This window comes from Hyla sarda, chromosome 4 (assembly GCF_029499605.1).
Source record: "Hyla sarda isolate aHylSar1 chromosome 4, aHylSar1.hap1, whole genome shotgun sequence".
NCBI classification, from domain to species: domain Eukaryota; kingdom Metazoa; phylum Chordata; class Amphibia; order Anura; family Hylidae; genus Hyla; species Hyla sarda.
The window spans coordinates 371,446,086-371,467,605 of NC_079192.1; the positions used below are offsets into that span (position 1 = coordinate 371,446,086).

Here is a 21,520-nt window from a genome sequence, read left to right on the forward strand (position 1 = left end):
GATAATATACTTAAATGGGTTATCCAGGATTAGGGGAAAATGTTGTTGTGCTTTTTAGAAGCAACCTCACTCTTGTCCTTGATTTGTGTGTGGTATTGCAATTGAATTCCATTGAATTGATTGAAGCCTAGCCAAATGGATACCACACACAACCTGAGGTTAATTATAGTGCTCTTTTTGGAATAAAGCATTTACTGTATGTTTTTTGTTTTTGCAAATCCTGGATAATTCCTTTAATCAGGCCTCTAAGACTATGGCTCCAATCTGCTATAACGGAAACTAACTAGAGATTAAGAGTGGCATGACATATCAATACATTATTTTTAATTTATAAAGCACTGGTAAGGCACTTTTTTTATTATGCAATCTAGTTTTGGCCACCGGTTCCTAAAAAGGGTATTATGGAGATAAATAAAGTTCATTAAAGGGATACTCCGGTGAAAAACTTTTTTTTTTTTTTAAATCAACTGGTGCCGGAAAGTTAAACAGATTTGTAAATGACTTCTATTAAAAAATCTTAACCCTTCTGTACTTATTAGCTGCTGAATACTACAGTGGAAATTATTTTCCGTTTGAAACACAGAGCTGTCTGCTGACATCATGAGCACAGAGCTCTCTGCTGACATCTCTGTCCATTTTAAGAACTGTCCAGAGTAAAAGGAAATTCCCATAGCAAACATATGCTGTTCTGGACAGTTCCTAAAATGGACAGAGATGTCAGCAGAGAGCACTGTGCTCATGATATCAGCAGACAGCTCTGTGTTTCAAAAAGAAAAGAATTACCCCTGTAGTATTCAGCAGCTAATAAGTACAGGAAGGATTAAGATTTTTTAATAGAAGTAATTTACAAATCTGTTTAACTTTCTGGCACCAGTTGATTTAACCCCTTAACGACAAAGAATGTATATTTACGCGGTGTCCCTGCGTCATATTGGGTCGGTCCCGGTGGCCATCAACAGCCGGGACCTGCGGCTAATGCAGGACATACCGGATCGCAGTGATGCCCTGCATTAACCCTTCAGACACGGCGATCAAAGCTGACAGCCGCGTCTGAAGTGAAAGTGAAAGTATCTCGGTTGCTCAGTTGGGCTGATCGGGACAGCCGCGGTGAAATCGCGGCATCCCGAACAGCTTATAGGACACCGGGAGGGCCCTCACCTGCCTCCTCGGTGTCCGATCGGCGAATGACTGCTCCGTGCCTGAGAGCCAGGCAGGAGCAGTCAACCGCCGATAACACTGATCACAGACGTGTTAATACACGCCAGTGATTCTGTATAAAAGATCAGTGTGTGCAGTGTTATAGGTCCCTATGGGACCTATAACACTGCAATAAAAAGTAAAAAAAAAGTGTTAATAAAGATCACTTAGCCCATTCCCTAATAAAAGTTTGAATCACCCCCCTTTTCCCATAAAAAATTAAACTGTATAAGTAAAAATAAACATGTGTTATCGCTGCTGGTGTAAATGTCCAAACTATAAAAATATATCGTTAATTAAACCGCACGGTCAATGGCGCACGCACAAAAAAAATCCCAAAGTCCAAAAAAGCGTATTTTTGGTCACTTTTTATACCATTAAAAAATGAATAAAAAGTGATCAAAAAGTCTTATCAAAAATTTTTTTTACAGATAAAAACTTCAGATCACGGCGCAAAAAATGAGCCCTCATACCGCCCTGTACGTGGAAAAATAAAAAAGTTATAGGGGTCAGAAGATTACATTTTTAAACGTATAAATTTTCCTGCATGTAGTTATGATTTTTTCCAGAAGTACGACATAATAAAACCTATATAAGTAGGGTATTATTTTAACCGTATGGACCTATAGAATAATGATAAGGTGTCATTTTTACCGAAATATGCACTGCGTAGAAAAGTTACAAAATGGCATTTTTTCTTCGATTTTTTTTCCATTTCGCCGTGGATTTTTGGGTAAAATGACTAATGTCACTACAAAGTAGAATTGGTGACTCAAAAAATAACAGTCTTATAATTAAAAATTGGGGAACGGTGCGCATAGAGCTAGCGTGGTTTCCTGAGCGCTCTATACTCAGCACAATGCATCCATAGAAAAAAATGTAACACACGCTTGAATTACTGCTCAGAAAGTTTTCTTTATATATATATATTAAGAGGATTACAATTCTCTCACAAGAAAAAACTCATATTCACTCGTGCACAAAATAATATCAGCAGTGCCCGGTCGGAGATTTGGATCAGCTCGCCAAGTTCTCTGTATTTGTATAACCTGTGTCCATAGGTACGGCCATCTCCTACACCCGAGGGTGTGAAAGGTCAATGCAACGTTTTGAAGGCACGCCTTCTTTGTCAAGCATAGTGTGAAAAACGCCCATCACCATATTAAATGCATCTAATATTCTCGCAAGATCTCAATTCTACAACGAGAGTTACAAAAAGTATCAAAGGGTTAAAATCACATAAAAACTCAAAGATCCAGTATACTAAGTTATAAAAAGACATTAAAGTTGCATATCTCATTAATTCCATTCTGTTTTAAAGTGCCTAGTTTCTGTATCAAGCGTACCTCATTTCTTAATAATTTCATTTTAATTTGTTCTTTGTTTTCACCTTCAATATTTTCTAGTACCTGCCATCTGAGTTCATTTACGTGATGCCTATGTTCAAAAAAATTTCTTGCCAGGCTAGTTTCAAACTTTTCTTTATTTGCCGCATCGCCTCCGTCCCTATTCACACTGTCCTGTTCTTTTTTGTAAGTCCTGATAGCACTTTTGTGTTCATTGATTCTCTGTTTAATGCTCCTTGTGGTTTGGCCAACATAGCCCTTCCCACAAGGGCATTTAAGTAAATAGATTACCTGTGTGCTGTTGCACGAATGCCACCCCTTGATCGGGATTCTAGTCCCTTTCATGGGGTGCACTACAACATCCCCTTTAATGATGGCATTGCAGTTTTGGCATGCTAAACATGCAAATGTTCCTGATTGTCTTGCTTTAAGGAAGGTCTGTTTGTTAACCCGCTTCTTTTTGATGTCAGCTCTTATCAAGTGGTTCGCTATAGATTTGTTTTTGCGATAGGTAAACCTTGGCCAATTATGAAACAGATGGGCGATCTTATCGTCCGCTGTTAACAATCCCCAGTATTTACAGATGGTTTGTTTTATCAATTTTGAATGGCAGTCATAGACCGAAAAAATTTTTTAAATCTCTGTCCGTTTCCTCTTTTTATTCTTCCTAAGATCTTCCCTGGGTATTTTATCTACCTCCATGGTTATTTCTTCAATTTCTTTTTTATCATAACCCCTCTGTACAAACTTTTTGATCATAATTTCCTTATTTTTCTGAAACTCTGTCTCCTCGCTACAAATCCTTTTAGTTCTTATTAGTTGTCTCTTGGGTATTCCTTTGAATACTTGTGGGGCATGTCCACTGTTGCAGTGCAATAGATTATTGTGGTTGCTGTCTTTAACATATAAAGTGGTATCCAATCCACCTTCCTAATTTTTAATTACTTTAACATCGAGATAACTAATCTCTTTCTCACTCACCTCAGATGAAAACTCGATAAGGGGATGACATCCATTCAGGTATTCAACATATGTATGAAGCTGAGACTGTGGGCCCGCCCAGAGGACGAACACATCGTCCACATAGCGGACCCACAGCCTCAGCTTGTCACTGTACTCACGTCCAGTGATAAACTGGCTCTCAAATTTGCACATAAAAACATTTGCCAGACTTGGTGCGACAGGGGACCCCATCGAGGTCCCCTGCTCCTGGAGAAAAAACTCCTAACCAAATCAGAAATAATTCTTCAGGAGAACAATCTCCAACAATTCAGTAAGGAATGCAATTTTAGCATTGGGCAGACTACTGTCAATTAACAGATGTTCTTTAATGGCCAATATTCCCTCCTGTGTGGGAATATTGGTGTAAAGGTTTTAATGTCCAGAGTGGATGTCCTGTTATGCACTCTGGACATTAAAAGCCTTTACACCAATAATCCCACACAGGAGGGAATATTGGCCATTAAAGAACATCTGTTAATGGACAGTATAGCGAACCACTTGATAAGAGCTGACATCAAAAAGAAGCGGGTTAACAAACAGACCTTCCTTAAAGCAAGACAATCAGGAACATTTGCATGTTTAGCATGCTAAAACTGCAATGCCATCATTAAAGGGGATGTTGTAGTGCACCCCATGAAAGGGACTAGAATCCCGATCAAGGGGTGGCATTCGTGCAACAGCACACAGGTAATCTATTTACTTAAATGCCCTTGTGGGAAGGGCTATGTGTGCCAAACCACAAGGAACATTAAACAGAGAATCAATGAACACAAAAGTGCTATCAGGACTTACATAAAAGAACAGGACAGTGTGAATAGGGACGGAGGCGATGCGGCAAATAAAGAAAAGTTTTAAACTAGCCTGGCAAGACATTTTTTTTGAACATAGGCATCACGTAAACGAACTCAGATGGCAGGTACTAGAAAATATTGAAGGTGAAAACAAAGAACAAATTAAAATGAAATTATTAAGAAATGAGGTACGCTGGATACAGAAACTAGGCACTTTAAAACCGAATAGAATTAATGAGATCTGCAACTTTAATGTCTTTTTATAACTTAGTATACTGGATCTTTGAGTTTTTATGTGATTTTAACCCTTTGATACTTTTTGTAACTCTCGTTGTAGAATTGAGATCTCACGAGAATATTAGATGCATTTAATATGGTGATGGGCGTTTTTCACACTATGCTTGACAAAGAAGGCGTGCCTTCGAAACGTTGCATTGACCTTTCACACCCTCGGGTGTAGGAGATGGCCATACCTATGGACACAGGTTATACAAATACAGAGAACCTAGCGAGCTGATCCAAATCTCTGACCGGACACTGCTAATATTATTTTGTGCACATGGGTGAATATGAGTTTTTTTTTGTGAGAGAATTGTAATCCTCTTAATATATATAAAGAAAACTTTCTGAGCAGTAATTCAAGCGTGTGTTAAATTTTTTCTTTGGACGCAAAAAATAAGCCATAATATGGATTTTTAGGTGGAAAATTGAAAGGGTTTTGATTTTTAAAAGGTAAGGAGGAAAAAACGAAAATGCAAAAACTGAAAAATCCTGTGTCGGTTAAAAAAAAAAGTTTTTCACAGGAGTACCCCTTTAATGAGTATTGATCTCTGGTGGTAAAACTAAACTATACTGTTGATTGGCTATTTGTTATTGGCTATTTCGTAGGTTACTGACATTAGTCTTTTGTGTTAGTTTTTTACAGCTTTAAAGTTTTTGCAGTTCAAAATTTAGTAAGCATTAGAAAAAGTATCTTAAAGCCTCCTTTTTATTTCAGCTATTATATATTTTAAATTATTGTGAGGTCTATTTGATTTCTCTAAATTTAGAGAAACGTAGCTAAATATAAAGATTTTTTGATATCCATCTATCTATTGCACTGTTTGAACATCAACACAAACAATTAGCATAACCCCCCCCCCAAAAAAAAATAAACTATTAACAGAAAAACAATCTTTCAATTTTGTAAATCTTTCTGACTTTTCTTCTTCAACTACTGTTTATATTTGGGCCTCATTAGTCATTGTGTAATAAAGTTAAATTTAAAATGGTGTAGACCATTGTATTTTCCAACATTAACATAAATTTGCTAACAATTTATAATAAAATGTTTTATAAACTTTTCTTGACCATTTCAAATAAACCTACGGGGGTATGCTTAGTATTTAGAAAATTTACTTAAGTTTAATGACTCAGACATAAGCAGTATTATTTTTAACTAATAATGATTGTTTTCAATGTTACTATATTATACAGAATATAATGATTGACTTTTTTTTAAACAATTTAGCTGATGATCATGAATTATACACTCTAATAGGAAAACTGTTAAAACAAGGCAATTACAAGATATAACAGAATGCTTCAAAGTTGTCCAAAACATATCTAAATTAATATATTATTTAATAAAACTGGAGTGTAAAATATATATGTAAAGTAGGCATACATTTGTATATATTATCAATTAAACTATAAAAAAAAATCCCAGAAAAATACCTGACATGCAGCCTAGAAATCAAGCACTAGATGGCACTCCTCACCAAGTAACAGCAGCATTGACTGAGGAAATGCATTTTTGCATCATTGAATGAATTTCTTGAAGGAGTCCGGCCATGATAGGTTTCTTTTTTCCAATTTCTTCATTCTTTCATCAGCATTAGTGCCTTTATTTCTGGATAAATCATCACCTTGATTTTTACTGATTTTAAGAAATGCTCAGTCAGAGACAGGATTATCAAGCAAGGAACAGATTGGTCCATTTCTTTTTGTTACAAATATCATGGGATGTGATTCTGAGTCAGCTGCATTATATCATTCCGGAGGAATCCAAGCATGGCACCTTTGTTGGAAGAATTGCTCAGGATCTTGGACTGGATATAGGTGAGATTAATTCTAGAATGTTACATATTGTCTCTAGAGATGAGAAGGAATATTTTCTGGTTAATTTACAGAATGGAATCTTGTTTGTTAAAGAGACAATAGACAGAGAGTCATTATGTCCAGATACACCCTTCTGTATTATTCCTCTGCAGGTTATTGTAGATAAGCCTGTGCAGATGTATCGTGTAGATGTAGAAATAGAAGATATAAATGACAATAGTCCAGTATTCCCCTCTAGTGTCAATCTTGTTATATCAGAAATGAAACCTGCAGGTTCTCGTTTTCCATTGAAAGTAGCTTCTGATCCAGATCTTGGAACAAATTCTATAACAAACTATGAGCTTGGTTCAAGTGAATATTTTGCATTGGATTTCCAAAAATATATAAATCAAATCAGGTCTTTAGAGCTTGTACTAAAAAAGTATTTAGACAGAGAGAAGCAGTCTGTTCACAATCTCTCCCTTACAGCATATGATGGAGGCAAACCAAGACTGAGTGGCACCACACATATTATTGTAAATGTGGAGGATTTTAATGATAATGCTCCAGTGTTTGATCAGCCATTTTACCAATGCAGTGTCAATGAAAATGCTATAGAAGGAACATTAGTGTTCAAGCTAAATGCCACTGATAAGGATGAAGGAAGAAATGGAGAGATAATATATGAATTTAATGATATGGTGTCAGAGGAGATATACAAAGCATTTACCCTGGACAAATACACAGGACAAATAAGCGTAAAAGGCCAATTGGATTTTGAATCTGTTAAAATGTTTGAAATTCAGATTGAAGCTATTGATCATGGAGATTTAAGGCTAGTTGGGCATTGTAAAGTTCTAGTAACTGTTGTAGATGTCAATGACAACCCTCCAGAGATGACAGTGACATCATTATCAGTTCCTGTTCCAGAAGATTCACCACAAGGTACAACAGTTGCCATTATCAGCGTCCATGATAAAGATTCTGGGTCAAATGGAAAAGTCCATTGCCACATTTCTGAGCCTTCACCTTTTAAAGTAAATCCTGCTTTCATGAGTGATTTTTCTCTGACTATAAATGGACCTTTGGATCGAGAGGTGAAAGATGAATATGAAGTTACAATTACTGCAAGAGATGAAGGTTTTCCATCCCTTTCTACCTCAAAAACTCTGAAGATTGCTGTAAGTGATGCCAACGACAATGCTCCAAGATTTATCCAGCCAGTAGACACAATATACATTAAGGAGAACAACCCACCAGGGCTCCATATATATTCAGCCTCAGCCCTTGATCCAGACATTGGGCAGAATTCTTTTATTACTTATTCTATTAGGGAGCGCACAATTGATGGGGTTCCTATTTCTTCTTACATTTCCATTAATCCAGAGAATGGAAAGGTATTTGCTTTGGTATCATTTGATCATGAACAGATTGCATATTTCCAATGTCACATTAAGGCCTCTGATTCTGGTCTACAAGCACTCAGCTCTAACCTTACACTAAACATATTCATTGAAGACATTAATGACAATGCTCCTACATTCACCCCACTTCATTCTGAACTAACAATTAAAGCTTCAAAGTCAGCAGAACCCGGACACCTGATAACTAAAGTAAAGGCCGTAGATCTGGATTCTGGATACAATGCTTGGACGTTTTATAAGTTAAAGGACCTTGCAGGATTTGGGAAATCACCATTTACCATTGACCATCAAACTGGAGAAATTACTTTAAAACGGTCATTTACAGATTCAGACAATGATGAGCTTAGATTGCACGTAGTAGCTCTTGATCATGGAGAACCAGCCATGACAGCAGAAACACAAATTGTCATACATGTGGTGGAGTCTGGAGAAGAACTAAAGTTTGATAATCAAGAGACAAAGCGGAAAGGTGATGAGTTTTCTGATGCAAATGTTTACTTGGTTGTTGCGATCTGCATCATATCAAGTATATTTCTCATTACTTTAATAGTGTTTACTGTTTTAAGATGGCAAAAATATAGAGATGAGGTCAATGAACTGAAAGAAAATTACAAAATCTGCTCCAACACTGGAGGAAGCTGGATGTATTCCCAACACACTCAGTATAAAATGACTTCCAACTCATTCCGACCTAAAAGTGACTTAATTGTCTTCACTCCAAATAACTCTCAGTCACCAGGAAATGAAGAGCAAGCAAATCCACAAGCGACTATGCTAAACTTTAAGGTAAGATTAATAAAGTGAAATATTTCCTGGCTTCAGTTAAGGATAGTATATATCTCTTTTAATTTTCATTCCAACTACTATGTTAAAAAACAAAATAATGAAAAAATACTTTAAGAAAAAGCCTGTATGAATGGACGTCTACACTTCTAATCATAGCTTAAAGTACCACGGACAAAAATTGCTTAATTGCACAGAGATTTTTTCCTGAGACCCGCTATGATCATGAGATATAAGGCTGGGTTCACAGATATCAGTTGTCCAGCATAGTTGTCCTCCAGTGTGCACCGGAGGGAAGCTGATGCTTTGACCCCTTAAGGACCAGGGGTTTTTCCGCTTTTGCACTTTGGTTTTTTCCTCCTTACCTTTAAAAAAGCATAACCCTTTCAATTTTGCACCTAAAAATCCATATGATTTCTTATTTTTTTGCAACACCAATTCTACTTTGTAATGACATCAGTCATTTTAACCAAAAAACTACGGCAAAACGGAAAAAAAATAATTGTGAGACAAAATTGGAAAAAAAAAATACGCCATTTTGTAACTTTTGGGGGCTTCTGTTTCTACGCAGTAAATTTTTCAGTAAAAATGACACATTCTCTTTATTCTGTAGGTCCATACAATTAAAATGATACCCTACTTATAGAGGTTTGATTTTGTCGCACTTCTGAAAAAAATCATAACTACATGCAGGAAAATTTATACGTTTAAAATTGTCATCTTCTGACCCCTTTAACTTTTTTTTTTTACCGTGTATGGGGTGGTGTGAGGGCTCATTTCTTGCACCGTGATCTAAAGTTTTTAGCGGTACCCATTTTGCATTGATCGAACTTGTTGATCACTTTTTATTCCTTTTTTTCAGGATATAAAAAGTGACCAAAAATACACTATTTTGGACTTGGAATTTTTTGCGTGTACACCATTGACCGTGCGGTTTAATTAACAATATATTTTTATAATTGGGACATTTTCGCACGCGGCGATACCACATACATTTATTTTCATTTTTATTTACACAGTTTTTTTTATGGTAAAAGGGGGGGTGATTCAAACTTTTATTAGGGGAGGTGTTAAATGATCTTTATTCAGTTTTTTTGTACACTTTTTTTTGCAATGTTATAGCTCCCATAGGGACCTATAACACTGCACACACTGATCTTTTACATTGATCACTGGTTTCTCATAGGAAACCAGTGATCAATGATTCTGCCGCTTGACTTCTCTTGCCTGGATCTCAGGCACTGAGCAGTCATTCTGCGCTCGGACACCAGGAGGCAAGGTAGGAGACCCTCCTCATGTCCCTCAGCTGTTCTGGATGCCGCGATTTAGCCACGGACATCCCGAACAGCCCCCTGAGCTAACGGCAATGTTTTACTTTCACTTTAGACGCAGCGTACAACTTTGAACACCGCGTCTAAAGGGTTAATAGCGCGCGGCACCGCGATCATTGCCGCATGCTATTAGCCATGGGTCCAGGCCGCGTTATAGAAAGGGAAAGGACTCAGGATGTACCGGTACAACCTTGGTCCTTAACAGGTTAACTGATCCCATTCATTTGAATGGGACAGTTCACAATCATCCAGTGTCTCAATTTTGACGCCAGATGGTTGGACACAACGGACAGCATGGGACAGGGGAAGGCAGCTTGTTGTGTTCCCCTGTCTGGTGCCAGAAACAATGGATGCCGGATGCCATACAACTGATGCATGTTGTCATCAGTTGTGTTGAGATTTAGGCTGAGTTCACCTATGCCAGATGCTAGACATATTTGAACCCAGCCCAAATTGGAGAAGTGGTCGGCATTGAGCTCTACTCTCTGGCTTTACTGTCTTAGTTACCCTCATTTCTTTATTATAAGTGACCATCATAGCTACGTGTTAAAATATTATAGAAAAAATCGTTTACTAATGATTTAGGGAAATATTTATAAGCATATATCTTATTCAACTTATACTAATAAGAGTTTTATAGTATATGTGGTAGGTGTCAAAAAGCAAGAACCGGATTATAACTTTTCCTCAAGATTCTGGCTGAATGCATGGTTCTTGTACTAATCATTTCATAATGTTTCATAAATATGACAGCAGAGATCAATTATAATGCCTTTAATATCTAATTTAGTAAAGCTCTACTGTTTCCTACTTGTAGAGCAAGAATGGATTAATGCAGCAAAACATTTTAAGGGCAATGTCTAGTATGCAACTCAAGGGTTCCAATATTATAGAAGGCCAGCTACATGATGCTAAAATTCAACTCTCATCTCATGCTTTATACCTGTTTGCCTTAATATATTACCAAATATTAGGACCTTATGTACCTGTTGACTTTTAGAGGAAGCAACTTTCCTTATTTTATTATCATCATATCTGGTCGGTCCAGGCATCTAACGATCGCCTGGACCCGGAGCTAATAGCGCGCGTCACTGATCGCGGTGACGTGTGCTATTAACCCTTTAGACACGGCGATCAAAGTTGATTGACGCGTCTAAAATGTTAAAAAAGCATTGCCGGCAGCTAGACGCGAGCAGGGGGTCCGTTACCTGCCTTCGGCGAATCCAATTGGCGATTGATTGCTCCAAGTCTGAGATCCAGGCTTGAGCAATCAAGCGCCGATAACACTGATCAATGCAATGCTATGGCTTTGCATTGAACAGTGCTGGCAATCAATGTATTGCATGTTATAGCCCCCTATGGGCTATAACATTGCTAAAAAAAAGTGTAAAAAAAGAGTTAATAAATGTAATTTAACCCCTTCCCTAATAAAAGTTCAGATCATCCCCCTTTTCCCATAAAAAAAACATGTGAATAAAAATAAATATAAACATATGTGGTCTGACGAAGCACTGCTTGTTCAGTGCGAAAGCAGATGTTAACCCAGCCGTCCACGGGACCCTGGCGCCCCGCTGTTTGATGTTTATGCACCGCACCGTCTAAGGAATAAAGCTACCACTTGCAAGCCTCCTGAACCGTGAGTGTTCCCTCTGATTTAGTTCTTATCATGCTGGATATTATAAAAATATAATGTTAAACCACACGGTCAATGGCATACATGTAAAAAAAATTCCAAAGTCCAAAATTGCGTATTTTTGGTCACTTTGAATACCCTAAAAAAATGTATAAACAGCGATGAAAAAGTCCCATCAAAACAAAAATGGTACCGATAAAAACTTCAAATCACAGCACAAAACAATGATCCCTCATACTGCCCTGTATTGGAAAAATAAAAAAGTTATAGCGGTCAGAAGATGACGATTTTACACATACTAATTTTGGTGCATGTAGTTATAATTTTTTTAAAGTATTAAAGTAAAATAGAACTTATGTAAATTAGGTATCCTTGTAACCATTTGGACCTACAGAATAAAGATATGGTTTCATTTTTACCGAAAAGTGCACTGCTTAGAATCGGGAGCCCCCAAAATTTAAAAAATTGTGTTTTTTTCCAATATTGCCCCACAATTTTTTTTTCTGGTTTCACCGTAAATTTTGTGGTGAAATTATTGATGTCATTATAAAGTACAATTGGTGGAACAAAAAAAAAGCCCTGAAATGGGTCTGTATGTGCAAAATTTAAAGCGTTATGATTTTTAGAAGCAATGAGGAAAAAACGAAAGTGCAAAAACAGAAAAACCCTGCGTCCTTATGGGTTAAAGTGTTTGTGTCATTTAAATTTACTTTTGAACTTTGCACACAAACATGTTAAAAAATTGTATCAGTTGGTGTCTCAGTACTCCCACCGATCAGGAGAACAACACCTGGCTCTAAGTGATCATTGTTCCCTAGACTTACAAAGAATAGGCAAAGTTCCCTTAGACCTGGGGAATGAAGCTTGCTGCCATTCTCATGATTAGTGGGGGTGGAGACCACAACTGAACAAAATCTTTGGTATGTCAAAAATGTTGTGTTAATGACAGGTACACTTTAAACCCTATATGTATAATCACATACATGTATGTGATCAATGAGGTTGAGACATATTTTGCTACTTTATTTGTAGCTGATGCTGGTTGTTTATTATAGCCCATACTAGTAGATAGCTGCCCAGATCAGAATACAGGCATGGGTAGTTAAACCCCCTAGATAACACAATAAATAGAGGAATTTAGGTGGTTATTTAAGAGGTGCTGCTGTCACACCCTATCGCAGATCACAATGTGACAGTATGCTATAGAACAATATGGCACCCTATAAGCAATCAAAAGATTATAACATAGGAAGAAAATGTTTAATTAATAAAAAAAAACTTCCTAATAAAAATATAAAGTTATTCACCATGTGTGCAAGTATGTGAACAATTGAAATATGTAATGCAAATGTAGAATGTTTTATCACCTCACATCCCAGAAACAAATTGAATAAAAAGTGATAAAAACATTCCATCATTTCCAAAATGGTACCAATTAAAATATAGACAATCTCTCATAAAGCTCTATAGACAAAAAATGTATTTAAAATAAAGTTTTAACTTTTTAATACAGTATTGGGGTAATCATACTGACCTTCAGGATAAATTTACCTCAATTTAACCCCATGTTAAAAGGCATAAAACCCCTCCACACAATTACCTCAAAATTTTTATGTTATTTAATGTTTCATGGAAAAATAAAGGGTGTTTCTAAAAGGGTGGTTCTAAAAGGGCAAAATACAAGTCTTCATAATGCTCAACTGATCGTAAAATTTTGGTAATTTTAACTGTTTAAAGACTGCCAAATTTTTTTTTTTTGTATTGCTGTTCCAAAAGCTGCTACAAGATGTTTTGAAATAATTATAAAAAAAAATAAAAATAAACTTAGAATTGGTACTAACATGATTTCAAAGAAATCTTGGTAAAGAGCAACCACAATGTGCAATCTTCTTTTGACTTCGAATGAAGAGCTTGTTGGTGAAGAAAAAAATAAAACATTTCAGAAATGTGAATAAAAAAAAACACATAGGCATACATGAGCAATAGTGGTCTATTAACTTATACTTTCAATAAATAAATCTATCTATCTTTATCTATCTATGAAAATCTAATTATAGAGAATGAGAATTCATTAATTATAAAGGCACTTTCATAAGGAAAAAGTTTTGATATTTCATAGATGCTTTTTCCAATATATATGTATTAAAAAATTTAAATTTTACCTAAAAATTAAAAATAGCCGCCACTAGGGTTTGTCTGTCTTAATACAGACAGACTAGTCTGTATTTTGCACCATACTGGATACTGTTCGTAAAGCGTGCCGGTATCCAGTATAGGAGACCGCCGCTGCATCAGGTACAGTGTGTGTATTTTTTTTTTTTTTTTTGGCACTATGACAGGTACGCTTTAAGTGTACTCAATAATCCAGTTTGATTGGTCAAAAGTAGAAAATGAGGAGCAAATAGCAAAAAAGAGTTTAAAAAAAATAATTTGTGTAAATAAAGTTATTTGTGGGGCAAAATTGAAAAAGACAAAAACAAAAAAAAACGCCATTTTGCACTTTTTGATATTATTCTGTGGTATTTTTCTTTATTTTGTATGTCTATATAATTAAAATGCATGCATACATATATATATATATATATATATATATATATATGTATATATATATATTTATATATTGTTTTATTATACTACTTTATTAAAAACAAAATACATTTTAATATGAAAATTAGTCGGCTTATCCTCTTCTGGCCCTTATAACTTATTTTTCTGCCAGTGATCTGATTTTTATCGGGACAATTTTTGTTTTGAAATGACCTTTTGATCAGATTTTATCATTTATTGTTATAAACTGAACAAAAATATGCATTTCTGGACAATTTTTTTTAACATTAATATCAGTAACCATGCAAATTAATTAGATTATTTGCTTATTTTTGTTTACACTATTTTATTAGAAAAATGGGGAAAAAGGGGGTCATTCAAATTTTTATTCACATTTATTAACATTTTTACAAAAATGTTCTACACTTTTTTTTTTTTACTCCCCTTAGGGGATTATTACATGCAAACCTTAGAGTGCATACACTGTTCAATGCTGTGCCATAGGCCAGACATTGACCTGGCCGGCATTATCCAACTCATAGCAACTGACAGACCCACTGAAGCTGAGTGCGCTTCATAGTGTGGGAGTGGGCGCTAGATGTACATGTACATCCATTTGCAGGAAGGGGTTAATTTGAGCTTATATAATAACATTTTTAAAGGATGATTTAATTACCACCAACTGCGAGCATCATAAAACAGTAAAACTTGTAAAAGAAATGTGCTTACTTTTTATAATGCACAGAACAGATAAAAAAATTTTGTCATTTAATATTTTTTGTATTTTTCTAAAGATTTTGATAGGTTTCCTAACATATTTATATACACATGGCATATTAGATTTCAATGTTAAAATATATAAGTTCATATATTTTGTGACAAAGAATATCAAAGCCATTTATATTTTGAATATATCATAATTTCTGCTACAAAAGAGGAGGATTTAATAATTATTTATAATATACTCAAATGGGTTATCCTGGATTAGACTAAAAACAGTGCCTTTCTTATCCTCCATTTACGTAGGGAATTCCAGGTATTGTGCTGAAAAACTTTTATGTTTTTTTTTCTATAAATCCTGGATAACTCCTTCAATATGGCCTTAATAAATATGTTGCCAATCAGCTATAACAGACATTAAAAGGGGCATGACTACTCAAGAAAACATTATTTCATTACTTTATAAAGCACTGGCAAGGCAATGTTTTGAATATGCAATCTAATGTTGGGCACCAGTCCAAAAAAGGGTATGATGGAGATTAAGAGCTAAAATAACTCCATTAATGAGTCATATAGATCTTAGTAATGAGAAAATATTATAACTAAATGTATATTTAAAAAAAATAATCTAGTATTATTTGCATTACCAATAGATTGCTTTGTGTGTGTTTTGTTGGCTGTTTTGTAAGTTACTAACATATCTATTTATCTATATCTATCTATTTATTTATTTATCCCACTGTTTGACAAACAATTAACAAAAAAATTAACCAACAAGCAATTGAAAAACAATGAGTCTTTCAATTGTGTAAATCTTTCTCATTGTTCTCATTTAACTACAATTTAAATTCTTATTGGCCCTTGTTTTTGTAGTAAAGAAAAATTTGTTAAAATGATATAGAGCATTTTTAATATTAAATTAAATTTTTAATTTAACTTTTAACTTTATAAAATGTTTGACTATAGAAAATGTATAATTAAATGTGTAATACTTTTTTGGCCATTGCAAATGAACTTATTGGGGTAGGTGTTTAGAAAAGTTTCTGACGTTAAATGACCTAGTCATAAGCCGTATATTTTTTTTAACCAATAATGATTGTTTTCACCATTACTCTATTACACAAAATATAGTGATTGATTATTTTAAACATAGTAGTTAATCATTATGAATTCTAAACTCTTATAAGAAAACAATAAAAACAAAGAAATCACAAGATGAAACAGAATGCTTCATTGTATGTTGTATTTACAAACATTATTGTCCAAAACATTTCTAATTTAATATTTTATTCAATAAAATGGATTCTGAAATATATACTTAAAATGTTCATACAAACTACTGATTAAACTGTAAATACCTGACATGCAGCCTGGCCATTGAGCACTAGATGGCACTCCTCACCAACTAATAGCAACATTGACAGAGGAAATGCATTTCTGCTCTGTTGAAAGAAATTCTTGCTCAAGGGATTCCGGCCATGATAGTTTTTTTTTCCAATATCTTCGTTCTTCCATCAGCATTAGTGCCTTTACATCTGTACAAGTCATCAATTTGTCTTTACTGCTTTTAAGAAATGTTCAATCAGAGACAGGATTATCAAGCAAGGAACAGGTTGGTCCATTTCTTTATGTTACAAATATCATGGGATATGATTCTGGGTCAGCTGCATTATATCATCCCGGAGGAATCCAAGCATGGCACCTTTGTTGGGAGAATTGCTCAGGATCTTGGACTGGACATAGGTGAGATTAATTATAGAATGTTACATATTGTCACTAGAGATGAGAAGAAATATTTCCAGGTTAATCTGCAGAATGGAATCTTGTTTGTTAAAGAGACAATAGACAGAGAAATGCTATGTGCAAATACACCCTTCTGTATTATTCCTCTGCAGGTTATTGTAGATAAGCCTGTGCAGATGTATCGTGTAGATGTTGAAATAGAAGATATAAATGATAATAGTCCAGTATTCCCCTCTAGTGTCAATAATCTTGTTATATCAGAAATGAAACATGCAGGATCTCGTTTCCCAATGAATGTAGCAACTGATCCAGATCTTGGAACAAATTCTATAACAAACTATGAGCTCAGTGCAAGTGAGTATTTTGCATTGGATTTCCAGAAATACATAAATCAAATCAAGTCTTTAGAGCTTGTGCTAAAAAAGAATTTAGACAGAGAGAAGCAATCTGTTCACAATCTCTCCCTTATAGCATATGATGGAGGCAAACCAAGACTGAGTGGAACCACACATATTATTGTTAATGTGGAGGATTTTAATGATAATGCTCCTGTGTTTGATCAGCCATTTTACCAATGTAGTGTCAATGAAAATGCTATAGAAGGAACATTAGTGTTCAAGCTAAATGCCACTGACCTAGATGAAGGAAGAAATGGGGAAATACTTTATAAATTTAGCAAAATGGTTTCTAGCAAGGCACAAGAAGCATTTACATTGGACAAATACACAGGAGAAATAAGAGTTAAAGGAAAATTGGATTTTGAAACTGTCAATATGTATGAAATTCAGATTGAAGCTATTGATCATGGAGATCTTCAGCATATTGGACATTGTAAAGTTCTAGTTACTGTTGTAGATGTCAATGACAACCCTCCTGAGATGACAGTGACATCATTGTCAGTTCCTGTTCCAGAAAATTCTCCTCAGGGGACAACAGTCGCCATCATCAGTGTTCATGATAAAGATTCTGGGTCAAATGGAAAAGTTAATTGCTACATTTCTGAGCCTTCACCATTTAAAGTAAATCCAGCTTTTATGAGTGATTTTTCTCTGACTGTGAATGGACCTTTGGATCGAGAGGTAAAAGATGAATATGAAGTTACAATTACTGCACGAGATGAAGGTTTTCCATCCCTGTCTACCTCAAAAACTCTGAAGATAGATATTAGTGATGTCAATGACAATGCTCCAAGATTCATCCAGCAAGTAGACACAATATTCATTAAGGAGAACAACCCACCAGGGCTGCATATATATGCAGTATCAGCCCTTGATCCAGATATTGGGCAGAATTCTTTTATTACTTATTCAATTCAGAAGCGCACAATTGATGGGGTTCCTATTTCTTCTTACATTTCCATTAATCCAGAGAATGGAAAGGTATTTGCTTTGGTATCATTTGACCATGAACAGATTGCATATTTCCAGTGTCACATAAAGGCCACTGATGCTGGTCTACAAGCACTCAGCTCTAACCTTACGCTAAACATATTCATTGAAGACATTAATGACAATGCTCCTACATTCACCCCACTTCATTCCGAACTAACAATTAAAGCTTCAAAGTCAGCAGAACCCGGACACCTGATCACTAAAGTAAAGGCCGTAGATATGGATTCTGGATACAATGCCTGGACGTTTTATAAGTTAAAGGACCTTGGAGGATCTGGAAAATTGCCATTTACCATTGCACATCAAACTGGAGAAATTGCTTTAAAGAGATCATTTACAGATTCAGATAATGATGAGTTTAGATTACATGTAGTAGCTCATGATCATGGAGAACCAGCCATGACGGCAGAAACACAAATTATCATATCTGTGGTGGAGTCTGGAGAAGAACTAAAGTTTGATAACCAAGAGACAAAGAGAAATGGTGATAAGTTTTCTGATGCAAATGTTTACTTGGTTGTTGCTATCTGCGTGATATCAAGTCTATTTCTCATTACTCTAATAGTATTTACTGTTTTAAGATGGCAAAAATATAGAGATGAGGTCAATGAACTGAAAGAAAATTACAAAATCTGCTCCAACACTGGAGGGAGCTGGATGTATTCCCAACACACTCAGTATAAAATAACTTCCAACTCATTCCGACCTAAAAGTGATTTAATCGTCTTCACTCCAAATAACGCTCAATCACCAGGGAATGAAGAGCAAGTAAATACACAAGCAGCTATGATAAACTATAAGGTAAGGCGAATAAAGTGAAATATGTTCTGGCTTCATTTAAGGATATCATATATCTTATTAATTTTTATACCCACACCTATGTTAAAAAACAAAACACGTATAAAATATTCTAAGAAAAAGCCTGTATAACTGGAAGTTTAAACTTCTAATCACAGCCTAACTTGTCATTGCCATTAAAGCAACTTTTTACCTGTTGCTGATACATGTCAAAAGTTGTTTAATCTCACCTCTCTCTTCTGAGTTCCTGTGTGCCAGGGTAGTTGGCACCAATTCGCTTTACTCTCCAGCCAGCAGATCCGACCTTTTCTTTGCAAAAAGTCCTTTATTATAAATTGCCTTTATAGTCATATGTGTTTCAATGTTCTAGAATGCTTTTATTAGGATGTAGAGACATGTTTATAAACATTTAATTTAGTCAACCTATACTGATAAGAGTTTTATATACTATGTGCTAGGGTTCAATAAGCAAGTACCTGATGACGACTTTTCCTCAAGCCCTTTGCTGAATGCATGGATCCTGTATTATTCATCTAATAATGTGTCACAAATATGACAGCAGAGAACAATTAGAGTGCCTTAAATATCTGTTTAAGTAAACACGTACTAGTAACTAAACATAAAATTGGATAGAAAGTGTGGATTATTGTTGTCTTTAAAAGCATCAAACATTTTATGGTAAATTATTAGAAGCAACTTTTAAGTGCTCCAATATTACAGAAGGCCAGTTTTATTATGGTAAAAATTTATTCTTATCTCATGCTTTAGACTATTTCAAAATTTTGTAGGACGCCCCTGCCCTATAAGCAGACAGGAAAGAAAGAATACATCTTATGTATGGTGACATAATCTAGATATTTTATGTATAAACAAAATAAGCTTGATCTTTTTAGATGAAAATAGCCATAGCAGAATCTCTAGGGAGCTAGAAAGTAAAGCATACTACCATTCTCTTGATCAGTGGGGGGGGGGGGGGGGGAGCACTAAGACCACAACTGATCAAAACTTTTGACATGTCTGTGACATGTCAAAAGTTTTTTTTTTATGTCAGTAACTACTTAAACCCTTCCTGCATAATCATATATATTTATCTGATCAATGAGGTTGAGACACGTATAAAAATGTAAACTTAACTACTTACCTACCATGCGTGCAAATGTGTGAACAATTAAAATATGTGATGTACATGTAGAATATTTTTTATCACCTCATCCCAGAAAAAAATGGAATAAAAACTTATTTTAAAAGCCCCTTCATTCACAAAATACAAATATCTCACAGAGCTCAATAAAAAAACAAACATATTATGTTAAATGGGCACTCTCATTAAAACTAATTTTTGCTATTGCACTCATGGTAAATAAAAAATCTTTCTAGTGAACTTCGTTTAAAAATGGCATATTTTTTCAATTCCGCACCACAAATATTTTTTTTGTTTCACCATAGATGGAGCTCTCTCTCACAGAGCTCAATAAAAAAATATGATGTTAAATGGGCACTATCATTAAAACTATTTTTTGCTTTTGCACTCATGGTAAATAAAAAATCTTTCTAATGTACTTTGTTTCAAAATTGAATTTTTATTTTCAATTGCGCACCACAAATATTTTTTTTGTTTCACTATAGATTTTGTGGTGAAATAATTGATGTCATTACAAAGTATAATTGGTGGTGCAGAAAAACAAGCCCTCATATGGGTTTGCAGGTGGAAAATTTAAAGCGTTATGATTATGAGAAGGAAAAATCCTGTGTTCTTAAGGGGTTATATAATACATATTTTTAAAGGGGTTATCCCCCATAAGGTGATTTTACTCCATACCTGGCAGACAGCAATGGACATGCTTAGGAAGGATCTGCGCTTGTCTTGGGGCCAAATGGCTTTGTCATGAGATTACTATAACACTGTGGCTAGCTTTTTGTGAACTTGTATTTCCTGTTTGACTTATGTTTTTTTTTTTACTACAAATCCCACAATGCCATTTCCCTCCCTCTCACACATCAGCCACACCACTCATTGAAACAAAAGACCTGTGGTTTTCAATCAGGGTGCTACAGTTGTTGCATTAGTTGCAGATTGATCCCTCTACCCATTGAAGCAGAAAGGCTCTCTGTCATCTCGGCCGCATTGCAAGCTGGGAAAAGTCCGAGACAACAGTCATTTTGTATGCTGGTAAAAATAAATAGTGGGGTGAAAATCATAGAAGAAGTGTGAGAAAACCATCACACACAGGTACAGACACTATATCATTAACTACACTAACTTTACAGCGCCTGTAGCATAGTCAGATAAAAAAATTCCAGGAATACCCCTTTAAGTATGATTTAATCATCAGCAACTGCCATGGCTTCATGTAAAATTTTTTATTATTTTTATGATTTATGATGTACCGAACAGGAATTAGACATTGCTGGAACTAGATAAAATATTTTACATATTATTTTTTTTGTATTTTTCCTGGCATATGTACAAAAGGCATATGAGATTTTAATGTTATAAGTTCATATATTTTGTGTCAAAAGAATATTAAAGCCATTTATACCTAGAATGGATAACCATTTCTGCTATACAAGAGTATCATTTAGGTATAATCATTTTAGAAAAAAAACAACACAGTGGGCCTCATTTACTAAGCTGAAACTGACCAGTTTTTGTCTGGTTATTTTGGTACAGAGTGTCTGCGAAATATCTGCGCCAGTCTGCGCCAGTGTGCGCCAGGAAAATCTGACAAACCCAA

The 21,520-nt window shown here is 35.1% G+C and overlaps 1 protein-coding gene and 1 long non-coding RNA gene across 7 annotated transcripts in view; one reads left to right on the forward strand and one right to left on the reverse strand.

The window, feature by feature from the left end:
- LOC130267277 (protocadherin alpha-C2-like) overlaps nt 1-21,520 on the forward strand; it is a 374,990-nt gene that overhangs the window by 78,914 nt on the left and 274,556 nt on the right. The window contains exon 1 of one of the 5 annotated variants that reach the window (XM_056516750.1): nt 6,111-8,625. The exons of 3 other annotated variants lie outside the window; for them this stretch is intronic. In XM_056516750.1, the coding sequence (XP_056372725.1) occupies nt 6,268-8,625 (2,358 nt within the window). In that variant the 5' untranslated portion in view covers nt 6,111-6,267. Of the gene's footprint in view, nt 1-6,110; nt 8,626-16,282; nt 18,789-21,520 lie in introns of those variants that run through there. One more of the 5 variants, XM_056516749.1, reaches the window with a different exon arrangement.
- LOC130267279 (uncharacterized) overlaps nt 1-21,520 on the reverse strand; it is a 56,856-nt gene that overhangs the window by 5,356 nt on the left and 29,980 nt on the right. For both annotated transcript variants that reach the window (XR_008843124.1, XR_008843123.1), the window contains one exon: nt 13,428-13,496. This is a non-coding gene — a long non-coding RNA (uncharacterized LOC130267279). The remainder of the gene's footprint in view (nt 1-13,427; nt 13,497-21,520) is intronic.